Source organism: Homalodisca vitripennis, chromosome 2 (assembly GCF_021130785.1).
Source record: "Homalodisca vitripennis isolate AUS2020 chromosome 2, UT_GWSS_2.1, whole genome shotgun sequence".
Taxonomy (NCBI): Eukaryota; Metazoa; Arthropoda; class Insecta; order Hemiptera; family Cicadellidae; genus Homalodisca; species Homalodisca vitripennis.
In genome coordinates, this window is record NC_060208.1 from 28450145 (window position 1) to 28470609 (window position 20465).

The following is a 20465-nucleotide window of genomic DNA, read 5'->3' on the forward strand; positions in this document are numbered from 1 at the left end:
CAGCCTGGAATCGAATATCCATCAGAGAGATAAAATAAGAGGGTTTGGAGGCATTAAATATTGGACATACATCAGCAGTCCCGACTCCTTTCCAGTTTTATGGGAAATCAAGTCATGTGGTTGGTTTTAAACAGTTTAGGCGGTCCTTTGAATTCTTTCCTCACAGAGATCGTCGATACCGAAATTGAGTTAACTCTCTGTACGAAAAAGAGCACGGAATCCATGTAGAAACGTTGAAATACTGAACTTGTGAGAGTGAGTCACTGCACTGAAGACAATTCTGCACCGATAATGAACTTTGTCATTAACTTCGAAACGACAATAGAAACTAAAGTGGTATTTAACACGACATAAACATCTGGGAAATGTACACTACAGGGGTACAATCACTTTATGACCGATTTGAACAGAACGGAAACCCGTAATCAGCTTGTACAGTGTCATCGAGTGATAGTAGCATAAAGTTTACAGCCACCTTAACGGGGCTAATTGAGTTTTAAATAATACAAGCCGCGATTGTTACTGCAATGACTCCATGACGGAGCGATCTACTCTCAGTTTCAACTTTCTGTGTGTGCTGAAGCATTATACAGTAGACTTTCCACAGGACTGTGTTTGACATATTTATGAAGAACTGTACAAAATGGGCAAAACTCAAATTTTTTATAGTCATTTTGTAATATGTGTTTGTAACGTAGCTATGGGGGAAGGGTTGATTTAATACGAATGTTAAGTTCAGCTCCGTTTCGAAGATTTAGGGAACGTATCTAAACAATCGTAGTGCACTCAGTTGTACACCTGATGAGACAATTAGACCACCTCTTGATCTAGATTTTTTGTAGTCTTGGTATCTCTGATGTCGAAACAATAGAAAGGCTTCGTTTTACCTTATTTGACGAAGACTTTTTATCTCTTCAGACGGACGTTGACTCCAGATTCCAGGAGTCATGTGTGTGACAGCGTCAGATTACAGACGATCCACTAAGCGGAAAGTGAAATGAAAGTGAACTACATTTGTATAAAATGTGTTTTTAACATTTTGGATTTTGTTATTTTGCAATTTTCATTGGACAGATCATAAAAAGGAAATTTGCTTTCAGAACTTTGATTCATAACCCCAATTTTAATTTTAAATTTAAATAATTATAAGACCTACAATCGCGTTAAAAATCATAAATTATCTAAATGCATACTTGCGGTAGTCAAAATCAATGTTTCCTAAATCAATTTTTTTTTATTAAAAAGTTAATAGTTACGTTTGACACATTTTGAAACTTGCTATCCAATAAAACCCCTCCCGTAGATTGTGTAAACATCTATCAATAAATTATCAGATGATACACATAACCTTAGGGTCATCTGTTTTTAAGAGATACTTATGTATTAGTTAACTATTAATGTAAAACTATAGTATAAAACCACTGTATGGTATTCAGAGTAGCAGCTAGGTTGTCTGAAGGCGTGGTTTGGCTTATCATTCTCAAATCGGAATTCAATCTCTTCTTCGTTTTGGTCGATACATACGGTAGACATTTTAGAATAAATCACATGGGTTGTTACTATTATTATTGGGAATGTATTAACAACGAAGATATACTTAACTTCTGTACGTGTACAAACTTATTCGTAAATAGCACTGCTATTTTATCCCAAAAAGTTCGGTCGTTTATGTTATATGAACCTGCATTTTTAGAGGGATGAGGTTATTAATATTTTATAAGCCATTTAAGTGATTGTTTGATTGCAATATTTTGTAACCACATCCGTCTATATATCGTAACAAATTTTATAGTTTTCAAAACTTATTGGTTTTAATTAAGGTAAAAATGTGAAAGTAAAAAGTGAAAAATAATAATAACAAATTGTTATGTATTACTTCGCTTCATTTATATACCAAATCTGAACATAATCGGGCCGGTGAATTACCTTATTGTTTACTGACATATGTTTATACAGATGTATGCACATATCCAGGAAACATAAATTCGTTTCCTGTAGGAAGTACCACTTTTCAGTTTTAAATGATCACAGTAGTTTGCTCGCAACTTATGCTGTTTCTTCTACATTTTTTGTTTTGGAGGAAAATAAAAGAAAACGCTGACTTTTAATCAACTTTAATTAATATCAACGCCGTGTACTTTTATATTTTCTTCGGTTACTTAGTTTCTTTATTCGTAGGTAAAACTAAATTATATATTTTTAATTAGCTAGACACATGCGTGAACTGAAATTGAATCACTATGCATGGTTTAAATCTTTAGGGTTTTTTTTTAAATTGTTAAAATGCCACTACTCCGAATTATTTCATTTTATTTACAATTGCGAATTCTGCAATATTTTGTAAATCAAAGAATTGGAAATTCGTTGGAACTCATATTCGAAGAAATGTACGTAATGATGTACGTTCACAAAGGAAGGTTGAGTTTCAACAGTCTCTATACAATACAACATGAAAGAGAAATATTGTGTATTGCTGGTTGTAACGAATGCAGCAATCAGAAATGTAATTTAAGCTTTGCAAATCAACACCAATCTCCTCTTGCACCCCTCCCCCTCCTCTCCACCCACCGTCCCCCGCGAGTACAAATATTCCCCCTGACACGCAGGAAACGTTCCTCTCGATTAATTTTCTACCCTTTGAACAGTCGGGGTACCAGTTTATCGGCGGGCGACACACAGCCTTTGCGGAAATGAATTACTCCTGAGCCCTTTCAGCGCGTCCTTTCAGGCCAGAGTGATTAGTTGTGCTGAATGGAACTCTACAATTTGTTTATATTAGAGTGTATTCTTTTCCCAAGTGTGTACGTACAATTTAATTTCAAATTGGATTCGTTCGTAGATTTATTAACGCTATTTGGATTGTGTTTCGAATGGTACAACAACAATGTGTCTCCTAGTTCACTGCATTATCTTTGAAGAACTGGTGGTCGCACACTGTTTGATAGACTTCAATTCCTGTGTGACCGAAGAACTGGTGGTCGCGCAGTGTATGATGGGGTTCAATTCCTGTATGACCGAAGTACTTTATATCAGTACCGTCATCACTCCTTCTATTTACAAGATTCTCGCTCAGTCCCATAAGACCATGCAGAATAAGGATAGTAGTTATGTCCTTTTTCTTCTCGCATTTGGATAATGAACTATAAATAAACAAAACTTCCATTTATATGATAGATTCTTTATCATATAAAGTAAAAAAAGTAAAGTAAAGATGTCTTACTTTACCAAGAGAAGTTAAGGCTAAGAAGCCCTTTCTAACTCTTAACCTTGGGACCATCGGCTTAAAGGTAACTTCTGAATCACCACCCATGGCCGGGCAGGCGGGCTGCTCGCAAGGACAGGATCGGTCAGCGGTCACCCATCCAAGCAGCAGCCACGCTCGTTGTTGCTTGATCCTGTTATCTTGCGATAACCGTTGTACCCGCTACACCGATTGGCGCAGTACGGTTGTTTAACTTTGTAGATTCTTAATCATATCAAGTACGATTGTTTTACTTTATGTTTGTAACTTTTTGTACCACTTTCCTTGACACGCCGTATTTGATTAATTATTTAACTTATATTTTTAAGAATGATATAGAGACACAGCTAATCTGGTGTACGTATATTTTTTTTCATTTAGTTACTTTACTCTATTAATTTAGTGTATTTAAAAGTAAAAGATACCTATGAAGGCAAGAAAAATGCTGCCTCAAAATATATTCATTTGTTTAAATATTTCAGACTTTCAAGACCAGTAAAATACTATTTAAAATTTAACGAGAATGAAGATGGAGAGACAAGTGAGGGAAGACACTGACAACTCAGCTACTAATTGTGTTTGTTCTACTAATTGAATGTGGCGGACCGGCAGCGCAGGTTACTAATAGCTTGTTAAACCCACCTTGCCTCTCTCTACTTGCCGGTTGAGGTTTACATTTCGTACTTGACAGTTTTACTAGTGGTAACGCGGATTGTCTTGGAATGTTATGTTTTAAAGGTTACTAATAGCTTGTTAAACCCACCTTGCCTCTCTCTACTTGCCGGTTGAGGTTTACATTTCGTACTTGACAGTTTTACTAGTGGTAACGCGGATTGTCTTGGAATGTTATGTTTTAAAGGTTACTAATAGCTTGTTAAACCCACCTTGCCTCTCTCTACTTGCCGGTTGAGGTTTACATTTCGTACTTGACAGTTTTACTAGTGGTAACGCGGATTGTCTTGGAATGTTATGTTTTAAAGGTTACTAATAGCTTGTTAAACCCACCTTGCCTCTCTCTACTTGCCGGTTGAGGTTTACATTTCGTACTTGACAGTTTTACTAGTGGTAACGCGGATTGTCTTGGAATGTTATGTTTTAAAGGTTACTAATAGCTTGTTAAACCCACCTTGCCTCTCTCTACTTGCCGGTTGAGGTTTACATTTCGTACTTGACAGTTTTACTAGTGGTAACGCGGATTGTCTTGGAATGTTATGTTTTAAAGGTTACTAATAGCTTGTTAAACCCACCTTGCCTCTCTCTACCTGCCGGTTGAGGTTTACATTTCGTACTTGACAGTTTTACTAGTGGTAACGCGGATTGTCTTGGAATGTTATGTTTTAAAGGTTACTAATAGCTTGTTAACCCCACCTTGCCTCTCTCTACTTGCCGGTTGAGGTTTACATTTCGTACTTGACAGTTTTACTAGTGGTAACGCGGATTGTCTTGGAATGTTATGTTTTAAAGGTTACTAATAGCTTGTTAAACCCACCTTGCCTCTCTCTACTTGCCGGTTGAGGTTTACATTTCGTACTTGACAGTTTTACTAGTGGTAACGCGGATTGTCTTGGAATGTTATGTTTTAAAGGTTACTAATAGCTTGTTAAACCCACCTTGCCTCTCTCTACTTGCCGGTTGAGGTTTACATTTCGTACTTGACAGTTTTACTAGTGGTAACGCGGATTGTCTTGGAATGTTATGTTTTAATTTTATTCCGTAAATATAACTATATAGTCAGAGAGATCAAAAGCCTTCATTAAATGCAGCCTGGGAAAAACCTGGGCCTCTTTTAAAAAAGTGAGTAGTAATTTCTTACATCTATGAGTTGGCATTCATCCGTACAGCAAACTTGTAAATCAGTTTCTCAATTCGCATTGATGTACGATGAATATTTTAGTTTTAATAATTGTTATTCCTTAAAGGGATTTGTAAGATTCGACAATTCTATTTGATAATACAGGACAAACCACAAGTTAGTACTAAGGTATTTAAATTAAGTACAAAAATAAATGTATGATTGTTTTAGAAGTACAATTAGTTAAAGTTTAGCCTTCTCTTTATTTTCATTTTGTGACATATTTTTGAAAATTATGTTATGAATTAATTATACTCGTATTTATTCTAAACGTTTATACCTGTAGATGGCATTTGTGGTTGTAAAATATGGGGTCTTTTTCGTTTAAGGGCCAGCACCTTAAAAACATACTATACCTGACTGACAGTGCATTTAATCGGTTTTTTTGGTGTTATTAGTTCGTAGGGCAGTAGTCCAGGTACTACTTTTAGTATAAACTCGTCTTATCTTATCAGTGGTAACGCGCGCCGCTTATCTTTTGCCTGTAATGAAACCTGCGTTAGTTCTGTGAGTTATACTTAGTTTTTCTTGTTCAATAAAGCGTGGTGAGTTGATCTGGGCTTGGACTTTGCAAGCTCGAGTTAATTTTTTTCTACAAGAGCAAGCAGCGCAAAGCGCTGCGCAGCGGGCAAGCATCGCGTGATCTGAGTTTTGAATAGGCAAGCTAGGGTCTTTTGTGCTGGCCCTTAAACGAAAAAGACCCAAAATATGTAAACTAATAAGGAAATATGAATTATTTCGGTATATTCATAAATAGCCCTTCCGGCTCAATCTAAATAATTAAGTTGATATATTAATTTAATTTAATATATTGATTTACTTTAATACATTAATGTAATTTAATTCTACATTTGTAATTATAACAATTTCTTTTTTGAGGGGTTTGAATGTAATCGATATATCGATAATCATTCGAAAAATCGTTTAGGAAATACCATTAGCTTTCCAGAAAAACTTTTATTTTATGTAGATCCGTAATATAGCATAGCATAGCTGTGAAGTTTAAACGACCACACTATTAAAATTAAATGGATTACCAAAATAGAAAATGAATGTAACTGATATGTATGTACGATCAATTTTTGTATTACGTTTGTACTTAATGCACCATTTTATTCGTAATTTCTTGGTCAGCGAAACATTCTCTTGAGATTTACATGTCTTCGACATCTCGAAAACCGTTCGAGTTAAACAAATTGCTAATTGCAAAAATATTTATGAAATGTAATAACCATTTCAGCTTTATATGTCCATAAATAACAGTTGTACATTTAAAACGTTCAATCAGGCTCTATATTGGAAGGAATTTGTGTACTGAACTGGCCAACGAACTCAGCCGAGATATTTATAAGATCAATATTTGTACCAAGTTTCAACTTGTTCGGCTTTGATTGGAGCAATCGTTTACACTCCGCGCTATATTGTTACAATGGGAACAATTGCAATAAGCAGGTTTTATATACAAAATATACCTAAAATGTGAGATAGAAGCCTAAGTCTGGTGTTTATTCTTTCCTCTTGCGTTAACTCAATGTATAACAAGTTTTCATGACAAAGCAGTCCGAATTATTTAAGGGTACCTGAAGAGATTTCGTTACTACACTAGTCGTCTTTAATAGGGGATGATTGTATTAGGAAAGTTTGGACCAAAGAGAAGTGTAATGAATTTATAACTAGACAAACTGCCAACTGTCTATTGTTCTGCTAAAACTGCTCGACAACTGTCTCCGTTTCCTCAGTGTATACATCCTGTCTGATGCTATAATTCAACTTAAGCACCATTCACGTTAAGCGCCCTTTTGTTTGCTTTTTAAAAATCGATTCTTTAATCGAATTGGTATTCGTGAAAAATATAAAACGTTAGACCACTTAATCAGGCAGTCTTTTTATTCTACCCGTATAAACAGAGGGAGATCCCAATAGTCAATGTGTTTTCAATATTTACTGTTTCCACATCTCCCCCTCCCTCCTCCACCCCTAGTTCCATCACTCCGGTGCTTAAGTGCCTATCGGCCGCTTTCGTCACTTTTGGGGATGGCTTATTGCGCCCTTTTAGTAACATACAATAAATATTTGTTAACAGTTTCACCTCATAGTAAGTTTATGGACTTCGAATGCTACAAATAAGAGTTTATAACTTCTTGATAAAAGCGTAAAATTGAAAATATTATTTTAATGTATGGATTGTATTATTACTATGTTGTTTTATTATCTCTTTGGAAACTAAAGGCAGTTGGAGCTATAAATTAGATAGTTTTGAAAATATACGACAATTTTAGCTATAAATAACATTTGTTGTTGTGCAATATACAGTTAGAGTTTGAGGAACTGGGAATTTCCGTTTCTAACGTTTGTCTGTTCGTCTTTCTCATGGTATATCAATTCGAAATTCTGCATTAAGCATTGTTATAGAGCATTTTTGTTTAGGCAATATTGAGCTAGAGGATTGCCATAGGACTTGGCTGAGCGTTAGTTTGTGACGACTCTCAACATATAGTTTTAAGGATAGACCGGTAACTTAATCGCTTTGTGTTTTGTAAACTATAAGTGAAACTCATATTGATTTGTTACGCTCATGGTAATGTATAACATTTTAATCTGTTCTTAGTTCACTAGTTTGGACCTTTTCCTGCTGACGTTAACCACCTTGTGTTGTGTTCCAGGTAAGACGACCATCAACCTGGTATCGTCAGCGTCGGCTGACGCCCTGCAGTTCAAGAAACAAGGTACCGTCCCCTATGTGTGTGTCTCATTCGTGTGGCATGCGCATGCGCCATACATACTGCCGGGTTCAGTGTAAAAAACCCCTTCTCGAGTACAAATATTTCATCACATTTAAAAAAAAATAGACTTGTCAACAACACCCATTTTGTTCTAAACCATATTATCACATTTACGTGTGACTATATCATTTTTTTCCAAGTTTACAGTAATCGCCCTTGAAAACGTTTATTATTTAGATATATAATACCAGACATCGTCAAATTCGAAAGTCAAAATGTCATAGTTTTTTCTTAATGTTGTTTACTTACGAATGAACCATACATTATTGTCATTGCTTATTATTGTTTACCATTCGGTAAGTAAAAACTTTATTTTCAGTCCTTAAAACAATAGATTTGTGGTAACATACAAGTTATACAATTATATCAATTTTATTTCATTAAATAATTTACAAATTGTTTTTAAAAATACAATAAAACTAGATTTTTTGTTTTCTTTCCAAATTTCCAATTACAAATAATAGCTCAAAATATTAAAAATCATCGAACAATGTTACTGTTATGAATATCTGAGAGACACAGTGTGCTCTAAAATCCTATAAAATATCGATTCCCACCGATATATGCCACTGTCTAATTTTGATGCCAAGAAGGAGTATCTTATTAAAGTGGATGCGTTGGAGTAGAGTTAGACGGAGAGTTGCGTTCAATTTAAACGTTTGATTCCTATACTCTACACAACCATTTCTTTTGATGCGCTTATGAGCAGTCATATTACGATTAAAATAATACGGCCTTTGGTGTTGGTCGGAATAGGTTGTTACATCTTGTGTTTTTCCTAATAAACCTTTCTAGAGGGGTGCCTTAGTATTTTAAAACATTTACATGCGCATCCTCAACAGATATAATAACTTATGTCCATTTCTGATCTATAAGCAGTGCTCGCTGTAAACAATGTTATGTACAACCTTTCGTTCGTCCTTTCACAGCGTATCAGTGCTATTTAATCAAGCAAAACAACAAATTGAGAACTTTCCTATCACCATCTTATTAGGCAGGTCGCCATCACGCTGAATGTTAGATAATAGTGGGTTTAGATATTCTGCCCGTTGTGCATATATAATTACGTGCGTTTAGCTGTAACTTTTTTTAAGTTTGAAATTGTTTGTGTTCCTGTCACTGTTTTTCGATTGACATCTCTTTTTACTAGCCTATTCTTGCTCTCTCTGGCTGATGGTGATTGGTAGCAGTTATTCGTGCTTAGAGTACATTAATATAATATGATTCAGGTATACAGGTTACTCAAATTGGCTGCACGTGATTCAATTGGTTTAAGTTTTTCGTGATACAGTACCGTCTTCTGTAATGTTACTTTGAAATCCTGATCTTAAAGTTTTCTAGTTACCTCATAGGTAGAGTTCTTACCTTCATTCCTACCTACTCTTATTTTACATGTTTATATATAAGGTGCAATATGGGATACATTACGGGTGATTCATGGTGTGCATCAAGGTTGCGTACTGGGTCCTACGCTCTTCTTGTTTTGTTATAATCTTGATTTTAGAATGGTGCTTCTGTACAGTGTGATATTGTGGGCGCATGGGATCCTTCATGTAGCGAGGTTATACATCGTGTACTGTATATCTACCGTCCATATATGTAGTAGTTCTTAGTACAACATAAAGGTACACACATACGCATACATTCTTATGCTCTGCATACTCTGTGAAAGATCATAGTAACTATGTATTAAGCACTCATTTCCTGTCGGATTGTGCACAGCCTTACAGTACAAACAATTTTCGCCGCTCAGAATAAACGTTAAGATTGTTACATCTGCTGGACTTACGGAGAGTTTTAAACAAATTTTCGCTCCAATATGCTTCATTACACCTTATTTAGCGTGTCGTAGTCCTCTGAGAACGTATATATATATACGCATGAAACATTAGTAATGTTCTCAAAAATTCCATCTCAGGAACCACATTTAGATTTAGAACGGTTTCGTGAAGTTTCATGCGATAAGCTTGTGCTTGAATCGAACAAGCATAAAGTTGCTGGTATCATATTCGCTCCGGCCGTTGTTGCCTCGGCGGTCTGGTGGTTTGTGAGTTTTAATGAGCCCTCACCGCCCGCAGTATATTATCAAAACTTGCTCAATGAAATCCGTGTTAAAATTTAAACTTTTAAAATAGTGGTTTTCAAAATCACACAACTGAGACAATAATTTTATGAGCTCCATGACGTGATCAATGCCGTACTTTTTGTAAATGAACAAAAGCTCGGTCAAGAATAAAAGTTGAGAATATTATAACAACCTTTCTTCATATAACTCTAACCATTTCATATTTAAAAATAGTACATTTGTATCCATCTTGTATACAAATATGGTCTGTATCTGATCCAAAGTCTCCGAGTTATGAATTTTAAAAGATGCATTTAGGTTTTAAAGCGCCATAAACCGTTACCTGTTTCGTTCTTATCGACAAAAGGCTACAAGTTACTGTTTGTAAGTAATGTGACTTGTATTTCGAAACGTAGAATTAAAAAACTGTGAATAAATCTGTTATTATTGTAGCTCCACTGGTTAGCTTGAGGGTAACTTTCAAACTCGTGGCATTTATACTTTTGATCCGAGATTAGACAAGTTGATACCGACTTAGTACTCTCTTGCAGATTCGTTAGAAGATGATATTAACGGTACATACGATAATTTTATCGTATTTATTTTCTTTGTAGTATTTTATACATTTTAAAGAGTTTGATGGTTTAAAGTGTAACATGGTTATGGAAATATGCCATCCGTTTGTATTTCAACGTTTGTAACAAACATGACGTTTCCACAATTAGCATCTGTTGTCTTCTTCAGGTTTTATATACCATAGTGAGTAGTTGCCAATACTTGAACCGTGTTGTTTCTCTTATTATAAACACATAACAATTGCAAATCGTAACCCATTTATTCTTTCAGTATTTAATGTATATTTTGTAATGAAACATGTACTATACTTTATTTTAATTTTTTAATGAGTAAATACAAACTATAATTAAAATTCCATTCTATTAAATTTTTATTTTAATGTTCCATACTATATATTCAATATTTTATATCCCAATATCCCAAGAACAGCGATATGTATATTTTGTAGGTACGTAATTTGAAAATTAGATTTACTGTTGTTAATTTCCATAAATCGTGGACGATATTTGTGGTTTCATAATTTGAATTATTTGTATTTACATTCTTTGAGTCGCGTAGTTTTAATGTTTGAAACATACCACAAAAAGTAGTGTCGGCATAGTAAATGTGTAATATGTGTTATAATTACATGTAATAGAAGAGAATATAATGTCAGATGGACCGTTCTTGCTGTGCATTTTCGTTAGTTTCCTGTAAGGTGTGGTATGCGGTTGTTGGTGTTTTTATTGTTTTTAATCATTTGGGTCCGGAGCATTCTATTTGGGCATGTATTTGTATGTGTTTTGTGATCAGTGTTAACAAATTAATATTCATAAGAATCATTTGTTCGAAGCACTCACTGTACACATAATGTACTGTAATCTCATAACTAACGAAATATGGAGTGGAAATAAAGCTTAATTAAACTTGGCTGATTTCCTCTAAAATGGATGTAGTGGAATGCACGTTATGTTTGACATATAATGTGTGATAAGTTTTCAATTGCGCATGGTGAAAGCGGCGTAAGTAGCTGATAATAAATGAGTCATAAGCAATCATAAAATAAAGCAGGGACATTCTGTTAACGTTTAAATAGAAATTCATTGTCGAAACGATGTGTGAGAAGAACGTAACTTTCTCCCATTGACAAACTAGGTCACGTGAGCAATTGTTTACCTTGAAAATGAAACTAAGTAAATACAGTTATTAGGTTTTTTCTGCTTTCAACGCTTGATTTTGAAATGAAATATTGTTATGAATGACAAAATCCATAAGAGACACCTCAGAGAAATCAAGAGAAACCTCGTTCCCGTAAATTCCTAAAGTCCGTGTCTCATTTCTAATTTCACTTGATTAAACATTCGGAAAAGGTAAACCGGAAACTCCAGGATCCAGGAAATCAAGTTATTGAGAAAATAGAAGGTAGGATTTTACTCCGAAAATAAAATTGCCCTCAGCTAGATACTGGTGAAATTTGGATATAATATATTCATAAAATAATAAATGCTTATTTGGTGTTGTACCACTGCGTATTTGTAAACGTTATTGGATTAAATAACTGTTGGCTATTAACGTACTGCAGTAAAATGCTCACAACGGCAAGGTAACACCGGTGTCGAATGCGATGGGAAAACTTCAGAGGCGGCGGCTTTCGTAAAAAAATAAAGCAAACCTCTTGAACTTTACGCCGCGGGGCAAATGAAATTCTGCCAAACGGCGAGGTCGCTACTTTATATCCGTGTTCAGTGAAAACAACGCCGTTTTTATAGCGTTGCATCTTCTCCACTCGCTGAATATATTTGCTTGCTTTTAACCGGCTTTTAAACGTTCAAAGGCCGGAATCGAGTTGGGGTCTGTTTTAAATAATCCCTTCTTGTTCCTTGTTCTCTTGGTCGGAGAGGAGCAACTCTTTGTAATATGTATGTTATAAATATTAATGGTGTGGCTTACGTTTTTCTAACTAATCGTTTTAATATCATTTTAATTCAAGTATATTTGATTTTATACAATCCCATCATTGTTATAATTTCTTTTTCAACAGATTTTAAGGCGAAGGTACCAATGCTTTTTACCGGGCATTCAAACCTAATCTTTAGCTTTTGTTTAAGTGTGTCAATTTTTCCTTTTTCATGTGCCATGAACTACTGTGTTAAGTTAAAAGATTTTAGAACTTGGATTTTGATATTCCTATTATGTATATACATATGGATAATTTTAGTAAAGTTAGTTATTCTTTTAGATTACATGTCACGCCAATATTTTAATCTAGTAAATATTAAACCTAGTATAACAGAAATATGAGTCACTCCCCAACTTTCAAGTATTTTGAATGCTTGGTTATGAATGTGTGGTGCCTGAGTCCGCGAAATTGGGTTGTTGCACATGCATATGTTGTATACTTGATTACATATTACTCGGTTATGCTAAGCCGTAGAAGTCAAATTTGAGAAATATGCTACTATTGTGATATCCATTAAAGTATGATTGACGACCATTCGTGGAGCGAGTTCGACTATTGCGTGAAGTAGCGAGTTACTAATGTGTATGGCACGTTTGAGTTAACCAGCTTTAAAATCTACTGAGCGTGTAAATGTCACGCAACGTATATGTATTATTCTTAACATACGTTGTTACAGATATTAGGATTATTTATACAGAAAATAAATCGTTTTAGTACCTGTAGAAAACGGATTAGTACCAAGGGGTACTATTCTTACTTCAACTGTCCAGTACAATTGTTTTAAAAGTTTTCTAGTTTGATAGTGTTTATTTTAACGTGTTCGGATGAACTAACTATCTGTACTGTTATATAAAAAAACTAATGTTTTCTGTCTGTGTGTTCGTTTGTGCGTGTAGGCTACTACTGGACCTATTGTACTTAAATGTTTCATGGACATTCTTAGGGCCCAGGTTAAAGTGTAGATTTATTCTATAATTTAGTATAGAACCCCTCCGGACTATGACCTACTGGTCTGTAAAGTTGCATTACAGCAGACAAATGTTATTAATTGAAAGACCCTGCTAAATGTACTCAAGTGTGCTGTGTAAACATTAATGGCGGCACAGTCATAGGTTTAATTAATTTAACCGCTATTTTCTATTTGTTTACATTTATATTGAAAGCATAGAGTAAGTTTGATAGTAACAACACTTCTTATATCAACCTTTTCTGCAAACGCTGTTTGGACACAGAGTAAGATAATAACCCGATAAAAAATTTAAAATGTTAAGTAAAAATATACTTTTAACTGTACGTTTTAGTAGATATTAAGAATTCAGTGCTTGGCCAGTACTGTAAGACTTTTACTGTACATTTTAAAACTGTTATAAATCTCACCTTAGTTGTCTTTTGAAAGAAGTGGGCTTCTCAGACCCTTGTATCACGAGGCTATTTAAAATTAAGACTTTTTGTAAAAAGTGAAATTGATGAAGTTTTACTTTACCTTGTATTGATCCTCTTCAACGTACTTTACTCCCCTCTCAATCCACCGCTGTATTCGTATTTTGCACTAGTTGAAGTAGTGCCCGGTTGTCATCTTTTGAGAGCGCCTTCAAAACTTATGCCGAATTCTGTTTCACTCCTCAAGGTCTGAAAATGAGATCACTTCTGTCGACCTTGGTTCTTGGGGAACAGCCATGGTGCTAAATCAAGAGAATAGGCCGGATGTTGCTACAATGCAACCTTCTTATTAGTTAAAAACTGCTGAACAGGTAAGGCGCTATAATAGGATGGTGCATTGTTTTGGTGAACAATCCACAAGTTGATTTCCCATAGTTCCGAACGTTTTTTTTCTAACTCTAAGCTTTGCAAGAACTACTAGGTAGTGCACTTAATTCACTCTATGACTCGCAGTAACCCATTCAGTCCTCACAATGCCATTAACATCAAAGAAAACTATGAACATGGCTTTCATTTTTTTCTTGCTTTGTCGCGCTTTCTTGAGTTTTGTTGGTAATTGTGATATTGACTGTATGGACTGTCTTTTCGTTTCCGAAACGTACTGAAAATTTCTACGTACTGAATATCTAAAAAATGACTATCCAACAAAGAGGATGACGAGATTCTCTTGTCATATTCCAACTTTTATCGGCCGTTACAAAACTGTGTCTGCCATTCAAAAACACGCGCCCGCCACACAGTTTAGATAGCGAAAACTTCATTTAACATATTAAAACACTTAGTAGCTAATTTTTGAAGTTTAACCCGAAACTTAATCACAAAACTGAGCGGCGTTTCTTTGCAATGGCAACTTTTTCGGATCCCGATTTTCACTCGATGCACTTTGAGCAGTTGTGGCTAGACTACTGGACTTTGTGAGCGATTTTTATTTAGATATTCACGGACTTATCAGTACCCTGATAAGATAATCATTGCCCTATTTACCTGTTTATCAGCTCACAGCTTGGCGAGCTGGCGATTGTCTCTGTTTCAAATAGCCGCGCCTCGTATATATTTTATAGATCGGGGAAACAATGAAAAATCGACTACGGCACAACAAATTCTAAGATCGGAGTAAATTACAATGGACATAATAATAAATGTACGGTTTTTTGGCATATTTTCTTAATTGTGGCAACAACGTGAACTCCACATCGGCGTCTAAAATATAATTCATTAGAACCAGAGGCATACATGCGCGTGCGAAGCCACTGGTAATACTGCTAGTACTGTATATATTTGAAGTCATAGACAATACAACACCCCATTTCTGTAGGAATCAGTTTTTTCTCTCCCGGCCGGATGGGTCGCTGCACACGACAGTACATACATTTTCTCAGCACCTACGCTTTGTTATGAAGTCACAAGCGTAGTAGCATCTAGGTCAGTGGCGCGATCCAGAGGTCTATATCAGTCTCCAGACAAACACAGCAGGTCTATCGATCACCACCTGACGCCGAGAAATGTCTGCGGTGAAATATTTCTGTCCGTTCTCTCTGTCCATGGCCGTCATTGTTTTAACAGCTTAACACGAGATTTAAGGATTCAGAGCAGCTATCGTCCTTTTCTCCAGAAAAACTCAGTAGTGTAATTGTAACTCGTTGTGTGTCTAAGTTAATTAGCCAACTAAAAAATTTCTTTCACGTTGTTTTACTCTCAGTTGGAAAACTTTGCTTTACACAATACATAGTACCAACATTAAGTATGTTTTTGTAATAAATTTTTAAAGTTATCTTACAATAAAAATTATCAGGTGAAATGAAAAAAAAACAAGCATTAATTCAAATATGACACCAATTTGTACTTGAAATTTATTATATTCTACCAGAATGATTAGGATTTTTAAAGAAATTTCCAAATTTCTTAAACAGAAAACTTTAAAAACAAGTCTGGAACTTTTAGAACTGCAAGACTATCAGGACCAATGCCATGAGAATTCTAATTAATGAGCCATTATGATCAATCAACGGTGATAAGCAAGGAGAAAGTTAAGCTGAGGTGAAATTTGGACTAGTAACGGACATACTTCGTTGAGTCAGCATTTATCATTGGGCATTACGAATATCTAAAAAATCTTTTAGTTTTACTAATAAATTTATATAATTCGGATCAACAAATTTATCATATTTGCTGTAATGGTACCTACTGTCTTGTCCAAATTTAAACTTATAATGCACACTAACTCCCCCGTCCAATAAAAGGAGATTTTTGTACGAAAATACATTTACTTATGAAAAGTACATTTTTTATAAATGTGTATATTGTAAAATAAATTAATGTAAATATCGGATTTTGTACTTAACTATCTAATAAGATATAATATATGTAAATCTCTGGAAATTGGATATGAGAAAATAACAAGCTTAGGATATACAGAGCGTGATTTTTAAAGGCGTTTATATTGAGTCCCATAAGAAACACATTCTGATTCATGGGTCATAATTGGTCGTGTTGAGAGAAATAAAGCTGGTTTGAAAAAGATCATAAGCATTTTTTTGTGAGTTTTACCTACGCATTTTGATGCTCCAATAAATTATATATTTTAGTTAGAATATGGTTTTTTCATTAAAATAGTATAGTGTGTAAAAAAACCAAAATACACTTTCAAATTATTATTGATTTACAAAGATTCACACTTTTAGTTGAATATGTGATGAGCTCTTTCTACGCATGTATATACAGGATGAATATCAAAACATAGTGTGGGAAGACAGAGAATCCACTACAAATAGTTTCATCACATTTTATACTCAGAATATGCTAAAACCGGCAGTCTCACGTTCAAGTCTAATTTTTTGAAAGGGCCTATGGTGCAAAGTTTTAGAATTTTCCTCAATTTGAATATAGCGATTTGTTTTAATAGAAAACCTTTTCAAAGCACCGAAACATATAAAAACTGGAGTTTCACATGATAAATTAATAAAATAGTAAATTCCAAATCTGCATTGAATATCCTTTAAAATGACATCCTTCACACGAATCTATATTCGCCCAACACAACACACAGTTCAACACTTGTTTCCCACTGTGAACACGAGAAAGCTAGCCAAGCTTAACCGAAGTTACGATACTCCTCAGTGAAAGAACGTTACCGTTTGGAACTAACTAGAAACCCCTTGCCGAGCCGGAGATCACTTAAGACTTGAAGTTACACTGTCCGCCCTTACAAAATGTTAATTTCATGCCCCGGCCAACGTAAGTCTCGTCCCACAAAATTACATTCTAGAGCCCCGTTCTGCCCCACAACAACCAAGAACTGCAGATTACAATGGTTAAGTATCAGAACGATATAGCGTTTTACTTTCCTCGACGACGGCATTGAGGTTGGCAAACTAAACTATTCACTTATTATGTATATATATAAAATTTCAGTAAACATTGAATCACAAAATATACTTGCTCCGCCGGGACTCGGGAATCTCTGACTTGCCGGGTGAATATGCTACACCACAGAGCCCCTACTTGTCACGAATCAATTATTTTGTATTTGGCCGTATCTGTCACATATGCGTTTAAATAACCAAACTAACGTACAGTGTTGCCAGAAAGTTTAGGGACACCCAACATAAAGTGATATACTATTTGTGCCCCTATACTAACAGCAGATTGGCTAACTCTATATATTTCCCCATTAACGCAGTGAAAACGAAGTATTTTGGTGTGACTTTCATTACATTATGTATAAAATCTTTCAAAATATGAACTTTTTTGTGATTTTAAAACTTTAGAGGAAACACCTGTTTTTTGAAACATTAAAATGTATAACTTCTAAAATAAATGTCCAATCATCTTAATAATTGGTACGTTGTTTTAACATAAGATGTGGAGTAAATAAATGCTATTGTGGCAACTAGAAAAAAATAACTCACAGTTTGGTGATCGCTCAAAGTTCCTTTATTTTTATTTTTTTCGGAAATGAAAAACTGATAACTTTGGTGCGTTGTAGCGCTCGAACTATGAGAGTGGTAGGCAATCCACGCACACCAGCTTGTTCCTCACAAAACAGAGGAAGGGATATTGATGCGCACGCACTCCTTTTTCATCATTTGAGCGATCACCAATTCATTTTGCTTTGTTGCCGTCAGATACAAACATCGCCATTTCCGTGTTTGTAAAAAAAATAAAGGAACTTTGAGCGATCACCAAACAGTGAGTTATTTTTTCATATTTTGAAAGATTTTATACATAAAGTAATGAAAGTCACACCAAAATACTTCGCTTTTACTGTGTTAATGGGGAAATATATAGAGTTAGCCAATCTGCTGTTAGTATAGGGACACAAGTAGTATATCACTTTATGTGGGGTGTCCCTAAACTTTCTGGCAACACTGTATGGTCGGAAGATCAAATATCTGTCAAACGACTTTTATTTACATTCATTAAATTTGTATAAATAGCAATAGCCTAATTTAAGTAAGCGCTATTTGGTGTAGTTGTAGCACACCTACCCATCAAATGAAAGTTCTGGGTTCGAGTCCCGAGGGAGCAAGTATTTTTCGTGATTTAATGTTTATTTTAAAAGTTAAATATATATATATATATATATATATATATATATATATATATATATAAAACACTTAGTTTGACCTACTTATATTGAACTTTAACTACTACGAACCCTTTAAATGTATGGTCATAGCTAAATAATATTCTCAGTTGAAGCTATATTGTAGGTAAGGTTAACAAATGTATATGTCATGAATGTTGAGTTTAGCTCCTGTTCACCTTCCTCTTACTGCAGTGTATGAAATGTGACGCTGTCCCGGACTTGACTCCTTGAATCTGGAATCAGGTTCGTCTGAAAAGACCCAAATAAAGTGTGCGACGAAAAAGCTCAACATGAAATCTTTACACGGTTTCGACATCAGAGACACCTAGACTGCAAATTTAGTGTAATCTAGGTGAAGAGTTATTCTCATTGTCTGGTCAGGTAGATGCCACTATATTTTGTGATGTCGAAACGTTGTACAAAGTTCATTTTGAGCTTCTTAGTCGCTTTTTTGGATTTCTTAAGAGGAACGTAGTTCCAGATTCTAGGATTCAAATCTGTAACGGCATCAGATTACAGTAGCTGCACTAAGACGGTGATGCACTGGAGCTAAACTAAACCTTCGCACTAAATCAACTCTTTCAGCATTGCTACGCTATGTGTAGAAATGCATAACAGCTGGGAAAGAAATTATCCTCCTTTATTTCCCCAGCAAATAAAAACTAATACGAGGTTGAAAGAGCGGAACGAAGTTTTGTGAATTAATGCAGACATAAATGCATTTGAGACTACGAGGCCCTTTTGAATTTTATTAGTTACTTTTTAATTGCCGTATCCATATTTATACAAATATAGATAGAAGCAAACTCGCGTGATAATTAGTGAAAATTGATTCTGGAACTCGGAGACGACTCGATTAGACTGAATTATGTACCCAGGTGTGAATTCTGTAAGTGGACGCTTGACGGCGGCGATAAATAGCGGTGCGAGAGAGCGGGGGAGTGGACAGGTTTATGAGGCGTCGAGAGGCCCCCACCCGGGCGTCGAGACGCGTAAAGAGTACAGTCGGGTTCTAGGAAACTGTCACTAATTTCTAAATAACGGCTGAAAAATACAGTAAGTATATTTTAATATCTAGTCACCACGTTGTACATTAATTAAATCGTAATCACAAATTTCGAAATCATATTTAATATTTAGTAATTGTATGTACATTTTCATGATTTCCAGACAAAGATTAATAGGTAATCCAAAATGAGGTCGTCACTTGAGGCAAATTACAATGATCTGATACATAATTGACTCAGGATCGACATTAAACATTCGAGGTATAACAGATGGTATCATTCTAATAGTACGTATAACTGTAATTTATAATTCACTAGCTTTAGTAGAAACAATATGGAAATAAAATACAATGTGTCTTAAAAATTATGATTTGCAGTCGCGATTCGGCGTCTCAACAGCGAATTGCTGGTGAATAAATTTCGATTTCTCTTTGTTTGTACGCACTATAAGTATTTTCGAAGGAGTTAACCGAGAGGGTTGAATCTTGGGTGAAACTCTACCTCTACATCGGTATTGAAAACTGTACATATCGCTTCGGTCTATTGAAAGTCTTGATGTTTTTCTAAAATTGATTCCGGTTACTTGGGTCTTACGGGTAATCATGCTTGCAGCGAGAAAGAATAATAAGAGGTGCACGCCCGCACTTCTAGCCAAAGAAAAATATAATTTTTCTAGATACTACCTAAATTCAAGCTCTGATTGTATTATTGGTCCTAAAGACTTACTTGAATTTGTTATATTTATAATACGTACTTATGTATTTACATACTTATATCGTGTAATAACAACTAGTAGATAATATGATAGAGTATAATAGTAGCCCCCGTATAATGCAAAAGTACCTTTTCCTTTTTCTTCGTGCATTCATACTATCAAACTAGCAACACTTCAAAGTACCAAATCAAATGTTTGGATAAATACAAAAACATGGTAATAAAACTTAACTTCCGGCAGACGACTGTAACACTAAGTT

The 20465-nt window shown here is 35.0% G+C and overlaps 1 protein-coding gene across 4 annotated transcripts in view; it reads left to right on the forward strand.

Moving 5' to 3' along the window:
• Positions 1–20465, forward strand: part of LOC124353734 — a 388950-nt gene that overhangs the window by 39646 nt on the left and 328839 nt on the right. For 3 of the 4 annotated variants that reach the window (XM_046803720.1, XM_046803719.1, XM_046803716.1), the window contains exon 2: positions 7757–7819. The exons of the other annotated variant lie outside the window; for it this stretch is intronic. In XM_046803720.1, the coding sequence (XP_046659676.1) occupies positions 7757–7819 (63 nt within the window). The remainder of the gene's footprint in view (positions 1–7756; positions 7820–20465) is intronic. 4 annotated transcript variants of the gene reach the window in all.